Source organism: Aspergillus brasiliensis (assembly GCF_001889945.1).
Source record: "Aspergillus brasiliensis CBS 101740 unplaced genomic scaffold ASPBRscaffold_2, whole genome shotgun sequence".
NCBI classification, from domain to species: Eukaryota; Fungi; Ascomycota; class Eurotiomycetes; order Eurotiales; family Aspergillaceae; genus Aspergillus; species Aspergillus brasiliensis.
This window is the reverse complement of record NW_027137443.1, coordinates 2,353,350-2,363,697: the sequence shown is the minus strand read 5'-3', so window position 1 is coordinate 2,363,697 and position 10,348 is coordinate 2,353,350. Positions and strand designations below refer to the sequence as shown.

Genomic DNA, 10,348 nt, shown 5'->3' with positions numbered 1-10,348 from the left:
CAGTACACCAATGAACCAGGCTATTAGCTTCTATCTATCTATCAGTGTATCATAAGGTAGTTAAACGTGATAAAGTATTCTCTAGAGCTATTAGTATATACAATGAGAGCGACAGACACAATGAGGATTACAAATTGCCCACCCGGGTCTATCCATTCAACCTATGTATCTCAACGCCTGATTACCCGTGCATACCTCCCCGCGCCCCCCAACTGCAGTCACCAAAAACAGATATACAGAGCTGCAGTCTGAAAGAGAAAAAAATATATATAAAATAAAATAAAATCAGGAAGATCCTAAGATCTTTGCGTACGCATCTTCCACCTCTTTGGCAATCTCCAGAAGTGTAACAATGACGATTTGATGAGTAATGTTGGGCAGCTTATCCCGTTGAAGCCCAATCCATTCCAACGGTGGCGTCGCCTCCCCCATATCGCGCAGTTGGGGCGTCTCAATCACCGGTGTTTCCAGCGCCACATATGTATACTTCGATTGTGGCACATTGACTACCGCCGTGATCTTCTCTTGCGGCTCATTCTTGTTGCCGCTGCCTTCCGCATCAAACGCCCCAGTGATCCGAACCGCGGACGGGGGCAGCGGCTTCCCTAGTCGAGTAGCCAAGGCACGAGAATGCGTCTCCCACATATCTCGAATGAAACTGATGCGAGAGTAGTTCCAGCCAACATCTACCTTGCCCTCGAACGTGCTCTGGAAGATATACTCAATCTGGTGAGATCCCGGGACCTGCCAGGTCTGCATGCGAGCCACAAGCCGAGGCACCTTAAGAATAGTCCCTCCCCGGGATCCCGTGACACGGTTGGCGATTTCATTCACAAGTAGCTCTTCTGTATCCATAGGTCCGGACCGCACAATGTTCGAAAGCGCGACCCGAAGCTGGCCCAGAGTTAGGCCTAATGCGCTGTGTATTTTGTCGTCCTGCAAGGAGACATCAAACCGAGCCTGCGCATCATGCGCCTCCAACTTGAACACATGATTGTCGAAGAACGAGCTTGGGAACACCCCTATGCTAACGGTGTTGATACTGACAACGACCCCAGTGTGCAAGGTTATTGGTGATGTCTCGGCCTTGTCTTCCTCCGGTTTGGATGTCTCCTTGGACGAAACCTCCTGTTTCTCCGAGAAGACCGACGTTTTCCGGCGCAGATATCGTTCCACATCTCGTAGGGAAGCTTCGTATGCCGCCTGCTTGTCTTGCACAAGTCGCTGCCATGCCTGGTACAATGCCAGCGACTGTGATGCAGTCAGGCTTGTGCAAAAGACCTGCACTTTGTCCCCATCCAGTATGCTAAAGAGACGCTCACCAGGAGCGTCATCCGTTTGCCGAACATTGTACATCAGAAATGTAAAGCTGGAGATGTGAGCTATCAAAAATGGCTGATAGTCAAAAGAGACCTTGACCTGTAGCTGAAGCCAAGATATAGATGCCTGAATGAGAGGCGTCTTGTTGACCTGCTGCTTATTTGGCCAATTGATGGATGTCGATATCTTGAGGCCTTGAAGCTCAACCAAACCGCTCATTCGGCCCTTGCTTTCGACCCCTAATGTATTGAAGTTGATGCAGAGGGTCTGCTCCCATTCGGACGTCTTCTTCGAGGACAGCCACAAGTCATTGATGGCGAATTGCGCTTTCCCTAGCGTAGATCCCAAGTCAAGTTGTATTTCCAACTTTTCAATCGAAACCGTAGTATTCCATGGGAAAGCGGGGGCTGCTGCGACTTGTTGATATCGCTGCACGATGTATGCCTGCGTCTCTGTGGGCTGTGGCTCGGGTGGAGGGCCAGCGTCGCCTTCGTCACTTGAAGGAACCCAAATTTCACGGAAGAGCAGGAGATCTTGAACTTGCTTCGCATTTAGGGCAACTTCCATCGGGCTCACTCTTAGAACGACCGAAATCCCTTTCGACCGTCCTAGGTGTTTGCTGTTCATGAGAGACATGACCATGGACTCAACCTCAAAGCTCGCGGTGGACTCGTTTGAGTAGACATGCTTCACTGACGCTTGCAGTGAGTTGAAAGCCACCAGGACGGCTAAAAATCGCTCATGATCATCCGACTGGACGGTATTGATCGTCACATAGACACTGTCAAAGCGCGTCGTAGCTGCTACTCTAGCGATGGGTTGGCAGCTTAAGCTAAACTCCTGTTTGCAGATCAAGATGCCTACGTTCACCTTGCACCGTCCAAGAATTGAACCCGGTCCTTTTTCATCGAGAGGGGCCTCCTGCATCAACTTCTGCGATTGCAACATCATGGCATTAGACGGCCGCCGAGATTTTGGTTGGTCGCCCATTGCTTCCTTTATAGTAGCGGTCATCTGCTTTATCAGGGGAACGAGGCTCGGATATAAGACATTTGTAGAAGCGTCGACCTTCAGTTCCGCGTTGAGAGCAGAGTCATCTCGCCCGTTGTCCTCGAATTGGACCTTCAGAGCCACTCCTGGAGCCCTGAACGTTGCAGTGGCTGTTCCATCTCCTTGGATATAGTGCCCATACATAGACCCCGGAAGCCTGCCTTCTTTCAGAGGCGGCGCTAGCATTGCCTGTGTATCATCTGTGTGTTGCCCTTGTAAAGACATAACGGCACCGGCAAAGTCAACATCTATTAGAACAGAGCGAAAGCGTTTATTTCCAAAGAGTGGTCGGTGTTTGGTGATATCATCGGACGGCTTTGTCACTAGAGTGGCGTTGGCCTCCCGGATAGTTCGTGCAGCAGAGGCAAGTGAGTTCCGGATCACGCTTGCTGGCAAGATGAAGTCAGATGTAGCGCGCATGTCTAAGGATTTTCCTGCAGCTTGGAAGGCCAGCCGAACCTCCTTCCCGGCTGAGGAGTATGCCACATTGAAAACCAATTCTGGCAATAGAGCAGAGTTGAGCGAGCGCTTCCGCCTATTACCAGAAACTGGCACCATCTGCAACTGGACATTCTCAATCCGGAGCTTAGCGGCATTTGCCTTTCTGTTGGACAACTCCACACGCTTGATGGAGAACACCAGATCATCGGGTTTACGTCCGGATGCCATCGGCGGTACACCTGCCATGTTCCATCCAATCTGAATATCGTTGAAATCAAGGGAATACATGGCGTCGAACAGTCCTTCAGAGGAGGCGCTATCCGCAACGTTGATGCTGGGAATTTCCTGTTCTTTGCTTTCCGTGTGGCCGCGATGTCGCAACCTTTTGAATCGCTTCACCTCCTGAGAAAGATCCAGCGTTTTGATGCGTTCCTGCAAGTGGGCGGCCATATCCACCACTAATGCCGCGGTCTCTGGGAAAAGCTCGATATCACATCCTTTGCTGGTCAAGTGGAACACTCGTCTTGTTTCCCCACTCTCCCTCGTCGTCGAGGTACCTTGGAGCTTAGCGTCGATTGCAAAAGTGCAGTATGAGCGGCTCCGATATGCCTCTTCTTTCCGCAGATCAAAACTTATGTTCGATGTATCGATATGAAATTCCGGATATTCCAAGGCATGTCCCGCCTTGAGGCCGTTGTCTAGGTGAAGGCGCACCATCCCGAGGCTGATATCCATGTCTGCAGTGTAGCTCTTGCCGTTCAGCCCCGGTGCCCTGGCATGAATGGTCGTTCCCGCCATCGTCATGCGTGCTTTGTACAGAATGCTGTGACTCTTAGACACATCCTTCTGCTGTGGCGGAGATCTTTTCTGGACAAGGTTCTCGTTAAAATGTAGCCGCAAGACTTCGAGACTTTGCTTGAGATCGTCAAGCAAGTGTGATATTTCCGGCTTCGATAGGGCACCAAGTAGGCTTCGCACAGCGCTGGCCTCTACTCTAATCAATTCAATAGTGACATCCACTTCCATATCAGTGCGAGTTGGGGAGACATCAGCAACGACCCGGCCATTGATAGGCGGTATCTCCAATGTCGAAAGGGAACGCCATTTGCCGCCTTCGCTTGATAAAAGTGTATGTGCGTTCTTCTTCAAGTCAAAGTCTACTTCAATCTTCGATCCCAATTTCGGTGTGATCGAAGTACGTGCCACTTCTCCAGCGATGACGTATGTTAGCGATGGAAGCACACAAAAGCTCAGTCGGTAATCGTCCAGGAACATGGCAACGTGGAAATCATTGCGGGCTCGCTTCTTCGAAGGAATTTTATCAAGCGGCTCGTGTGATGGCAATTCCACACTATTCACAAGCTGTTGTATGAACCGAATCTCATCCTCTATTAATCGGTCAGCAGTATGTGCAAGGCCCAGCACATCTTCCCTCATGTCATAGCGAAGCTTTCTGCAAGAACCAGCAATCTTCCACTCGTGATTGATCTCTGCCTCGGTTTCTACAGTTGAGAGGGAACAGTACATATGAGGATTGCTAACTTTCCAGAGCATGAGAGTTTTGGAGGAGCTAGAGAGCTCAGAGTAGCAAGCCTCGGAGCCTAACAACAAGCTCATGCTTTCCGGACTTTCTGCACTGGGAGGCTTTTGCACAAGCGAGCTCCTGAGAGCTCTGCCGGTCAACGCTAGCTTTATATTGATACCATCGAGAATGATTGACCCCATGTCAGCTCCAAAGACAACCTGAATTTCGGTGAGCTTTTCCGAGCCGCTGCCATGACTCTGGGCCGGAGGAGTAGACTCCAGTGTGACTGTAGACATTGTTTTTAGTACTCCTTCCACAAGATCCAAAATCTCCCATCGTAAGTGGAGGCCAACGGAAGAGCAATACGACTGGATGACTACTGCCTCCTTTAGTTGGCGCTCTTGACCTATCGATGGTGATTCACTGGGCTGAACTGAGACAGCAGTCGACAGATCCTCGACAATGAAAGCACTCTCTTTCGGCCCAGGGTCGATAGAGAATCGAAATAGCTTCACCGTAGAGGTGAACATTAGATTTGTCAAAGTCTTCTCGGATTCGGAATCAGAAGTGTTCCATATCCTTCGCATCACATAACTCTTCTCAACGTGAGCTAAATCCCAGGCTCGCCATTGATCAAAATCAGAGAGTACGACAGTTCTAGCGTTTGGAGGAAGTACAAACTCATCGTGGAGGCAGTTGGCGGTCAGCACCCGGCGCTGGTTGGACGACATATGACAGTAGACATTTCGCAAGCGCGAGATGATTTTCCAGGAGTCGTGCTGTCGCAGATGGGAACGCGCAACTCTAAGAACGTACGATATACGTACGAGAAATGTTGGGTCTGGAATGTCCGTGGCTCGTTGGGTAAGGAAGTGAATGAGATACTGCAACCGTCTGTTTCCGATGGATGAGCTCCGTTGGAATGATGATGCAAGGGAATCCGACATTGTAGTTGTTCGCCGGACTAGAAAGGCGAGGTGCTCCACGGATTTCGTCGAGGTCACAGTGTCGAATGACCTGACCTGAAAATTCGATCTCACATCCGGGTTCGCCACAAGCCAAAAGTTCATATCGCCAAATATACAACTGAATTCGGCTTTTTGTTGGCACATCTCAGAAGTGGTACCATGGACAGATATCGAAAGATTGTTTGCAGCCGCATGCACAATGGAGCTCTTGTTAATTCCTGAAAGGAGGTCACCCTTTTGCCGCTCCACCTTAGTCCTTAATTCAGTCTTTAAATGAGACGCTTCAATCCTATACTCGTCACGAAAATGGAAATCCCCGTTCGCAGTCAACTCAGAATTGACCAGATTGACGAGTATGGAAGGAGCTTTGATGGCAACACTGGTGCATGTCTTTGGCTGCTTCATCGACTTTTCATATCCTACAATGTCTGATATGACTTCTCTCTGGAGAGCATCAATAATTGCAACCGGTGATCTTGGTTGAAATCGTTCTACCAAAGCCGACAGAAGGTGAAGAAACTCTGGGGAGCAGAAGCCCCTGATCCCGACAGGCAATTCAATGGCAAGGTTAGTATGTGTCGTCACATCACTGTCGGAGAAAGACAAAAACGGGTCCACATCCACAACGGGAGGGTTACCCATCGAGGCAGCACCATCTTTGTGCAGGACATTCTCTGAAGGAAGTTGTGATGTATCAAGGATGGTCTGATGGAGAGAGAATTCCGGCATGATCCACGCATGTGACACACCAGGCATGCTTACTGATCCATCCTTGAACGAATCCTGGTGCCTAGATACTGTAGGCGTTGAAGCGACTGTCGCTGCCCGGTGCAGCTTCTGATTCCTCCCCATCTTGTATGGCATATTAGTTGGTCGGGTAGGCGTACGTGCTTCTCTTTTGTGCACGCTTTTAACGCTCGACGCATCTGGCAGAACAAGAAAGCTTCTCGAGCTCAGATTGCTTCTGTCTGCAGAAAAGCGTCGCCTCGGTGGTGGCAAGGCCCCTAGGCCGGAGTATTTCGAGATAGGCTCGGGCATTGTAGGTATAGGAATAGTCGGCGGTGCAGAGTCATCCTCATTGGGCTGCAGCAAGTCGGGATCCATGTCTTCCCAATCCATAAGAAGCCATGGCGTTCGTTGTGTCCTTTTGTCATGCACCTTGATATGTTCCTGTTGTAGATTCCGGCTTTCATTTATGTCACTTCTTCTTTGAACCATCATCATCTTCAAGTTGGACTGGAAAAGCGCGAGAGGCGTTATTTCCGTGTGCAGCAGACTTCCAAATCGACCCAAGAAGTGATAATCGATTGCGGCAATGGAAAAGTTCGGGATAAGGAGCTTCATCCGCTTAGAAAACTTGGCATTCGCCAGATCATTGAAATCTGTCTTTATCGGCCCAGACATGACCATCAGCGCGGCTTTGTCTAGGAGAACAGAAAGATGTATAGAATCAACCTTAGCCCGTAAGAAGGTGACATCATGAAGCTGAATGGGAGACAACGGCGGAAGCGCATTCTCCTCATTGTCAAACGTCAAGTCGAAGCTTTGCAAAGCCGCTACGAGACAGCTCAGAAATTCGGGCGAGCATTCCCCAACGATGCGGCCAACCCCAAAGTCCCAATTGCATACATACGTTGGTTCGGCAGGAGGCAGACCAAATAGACGGTGGCCGTATATAGAAACACCATCGATGAAGAGTTGGGTCTCTGCGGGGAGAACTTCCTCTCCTATTTCGCTAGATTCTAAGGCCACCTTGAGTGGAGCAAGGGAGAACTGCAAGTCCATGTAGTAATTTGTGAATCGAAGGTCGGCCTCCAGCAAAGGTGCAGTAAGCCTGAGACAGTCGGCATGTTCATAGATATTTCCTGGGAAGAGCGCACAAGGACTGTTAACAGTTACGTGCACAATCACGTCGAGATCGTTCGACTTCCTATTTGGGTTGACTCCGCCATGCGATCCAGACTCCTCTTGATGGTATGCGTGCTCCTGATATTCCTCTAGAGTTTTGAAATGCATCTCTTCTCCAAAGTAGTTCTCCCGGATTGTCATAAAAGACCGTATCAAAAACCCAAACAAGTAGAGCCGGGGAGAATAGCCGTCAATGTTCAACAACAACGTATCTGTTAGTTCCGCGGATGTTGAAGAATAATAGTCATATGAACCATCAATGAAGAGGCTTTCCAAAGTGGCAGTCGATTTATCTTGCAAGAAAGCATGTAGCGTATCCCATACAGGAGTCAGATAGTCTATGCCGCCGTCTTCCAATTTGACGCTGAACCCAACGGCGTTCTGCTCGGGCTGATACTTGTTCAAGGGGATGCTGATATCGGAAGTGAGTGTCGTGCCCCTGATAGCCAATGAGCGATTGTCATCCAAGTCCGAAGGGTTGCTGACAATGTTCATATCGTTGACGTTGAGAAACAACCGGAAGTTGTCAAAGGACAATTTGAGCTTATATACGAACGGCACAAAAGTGTGATAGTCCTGTGGAGGGCCCGACGCCCAGTCGGAGACGAGATCTGTTACAAGGAAAATATGATCGCGCAGGAGAAATAATTCCATGTCGTTGCTTTTAACATCGAACACCCAAGTCCGAAGGCTGTTCCAAGAAGGCGGCACGGAGAGATCGCAGCTAACAAGTTGTCTAGGGCATTGCCACAACAGCGCATGATTGACACTGGACAACATCTTGGTTTCCCGGAAATCGAGGTCAAGCTGGCTATGGAACCCTGAGGCCGACGCTACCATATCCATAGCATAGTTGATGGTGGAATCACCCGCGACACGGAGCGAAAGCCACCCAAAAGGGCGTATGTCAGGTCCTATATGGCCTTTATCCCCGTCTCCTGCGCGCGACTGCCTTCGGCTTGACTGTTTTCGCAGTTTGGACACACCGCGTATTGCGTCAGCACGACCTTTCCACTGCCAGTCCTTTGAAGGCTCCCGGGTAGGAATTCGCAAAGTCAACTCGTCGTTGATTTCAATTCGTAGGCGAAATACAGAGTTCTTTCTCAGCTCCCCGGGTGTCAGTGGATCGACCGGCTGCGAGCTTTTATAGGCATTGGGGAAGAATATGTTCTGCAAGCCTACTCGCTCTCTGTCAGCCCACGGGCCATAATTAATAGTGCCGCCGCCGATTTTCACATCGATACCCCATTCCGGAGGTGGTGCGCCATTGATATCAGATGCTGAAGTTGAAGGTGCCGGTACACCCGGCGACGGCCTGACACAACCAGGAACATCCCAGTAGTAAGCTACGGTCATGCTAGGACTGTCGATCAGTGTGGAAAACCTGGCATATTCGACAGGATTCCATTCTTCATGGTCATCCTGTGAGCTTTCATCCAAATATCGGGAAAGCCCAACCCAGCGTGTGTCATCGGGAATGTCGGCCGAGCTTCTAGGAGCCGCGTCTGTGTTTTTCCCACGTACATGGAATGATTCAACAGAAGTTTGAAAGTACGGAATAAGATCACGGATACTGTGCCAAACCCTGCGCTTCTGCAGCTGGTAGTTGAAGATCGTGTCTCGTTTGCGTTTCGTTTCCATTTGCTCCAAGGGGGTTGAACCGAGGCTTTTCGCAGCAGCGAGCTGGTTTTGCTTGAAGTCTGGGTTGGGCCGCATCTGTATGACCGGGTGAGTGAAATCAAAAGAAAACACTTGCCGGTAAAGGTCGAGGGGACCGGAATCGCAGGCTTCGATCAACCCCGTGGCGCCATCAAAGACGGTAGTTAGTACAGATCTCGTATTTTCGTTGCCAATGACGATAGCGCCTTTGTCACACTCGATTCTTATAGGTAGGAGCCGAAGCAATCTAGATAAGCTCTCCCCTAATTCTTGCCCATTGCCTTCCGAGGCTGCAGATGCGACTGACCCCTTCAACCCGCTATCGCGACGACTGCCATGAATATCAGATGCCTGGTCAGCAGCATGGCCCGCAGCACCATCCATTGCATCATCTTGCAGTCGGGAATCCAAGGTATTGCTTCCAGGATACTGCGGTCTGGTAAACGATGGCGCGGGCGGCGGGGGACTGAAGCCCGCAAGAATTCCTTCGTAGGCTGGGGTTCGATTGTATACAAACCACTCCAGGCCGTATAGCTTGGCGGTAATGCGACATGGAAGCGTGTTCGTACTTTTCAACCCCCCTTGTTCCCCTCGATCGCTATTGTTGCTCGCGCTGGCACTGGCGGCTCCATTGTGTTGGATTTCATCCTCCGGTTGTTGATTGTCGGGTTTACCATTCGCAAGGTCCGTCTTCTTGACTGAGTGTCTCCAATAATGCCATGTTACAAAGCCTCCATGCACAAAAATCGTTTCGTTCACCCCATGGTATCGGATGCCTTTGAAGAAAATCCTTCCTCCCAATAGGGAGATCTGAAGCGCACGGATGTCGACATAGGCACGATAATAATGCCATGTATAGGCGCGGATTCCGTAAGATAGGAGGGTCGCAAAGAGACGATTAAAGTAGAGCAGGAAGAACAATACGCTGGGCAGTATTATCGTTAGCGGGTCGCATTGTAGAGAAAGGGGAGAACGAAAGGAACCCACAGAATGCAGGAGACAATGAGTTCAAGGAGGAAGAACCTAAACGTATGTTAGCCATTGTAAGTTAAACGCGACAAGAATCTGACCAGTTAAAGCTTGGATCCGGGGTCAGGGATAAAGCCGTCAAGCTTGTGCTGGCCATGTCGCAATATCCTCCTACCAGAACCCGTGTACTTCGGGAACATGGTGACTCTGCGAAACAATCACTATGCCATTAATGAACGCCAGAACCGGGATTGAAGCATAGTCTAAACAGCAGAGAGATTTTGCGACAGCATTCCAAGAAGAATAGAGCAAGGAAAGGGGGCTCAGGTTTCTTGAAACTGAGGCTGGAATGGCCGTTGGATCACAAAAGATGGTGGAGAGGACGGGGAAGCTCCGATGGAGGGACGGGCGGCGGACGCGCACTAGACCAGCTTAGCTCAGACTAGGCTGCCGTCACAGAACCAGTCACAGAGTGTCAGTAGGCGGTGTCTCCAAGCTAGAGCGGAGG

At 50.0% G+C, this 10,348-nt stretch overlaps 1 protein-coding gene across 1 annotated transcript; it reads right to left on the bottom strand.

Annotated features, from left to right (window-relative positions):
* Positions 1-59: 59 nt before the first annotated feature.
* ASPBRDRAFT_169971 (putative fermentation associated protein (Csf1)) lies at positions 60-10,196 on the bottom strand. Its single transcript, XM_067619669.1, has 3 exons — positions 9,942-10,196; positions 9,859-9,894; positions 60-9,796 (listed from the first exon to the last, which is right to left on the bottom strand). The coding sequence occupies exons 1-3, from the start codon at positions 9,995-9,997 to the stop codon at positions 286-288; spliced, it is 9,603 nt and encodes a 3,200-aa protein (XP_067483473.1). The 5' UTR covers positions 9,998-10,196; the 3' UTR covers positions 60-285.
* Between the last annotated feature and the right edge of the window lie 152 nt (positions 10,197-10,348).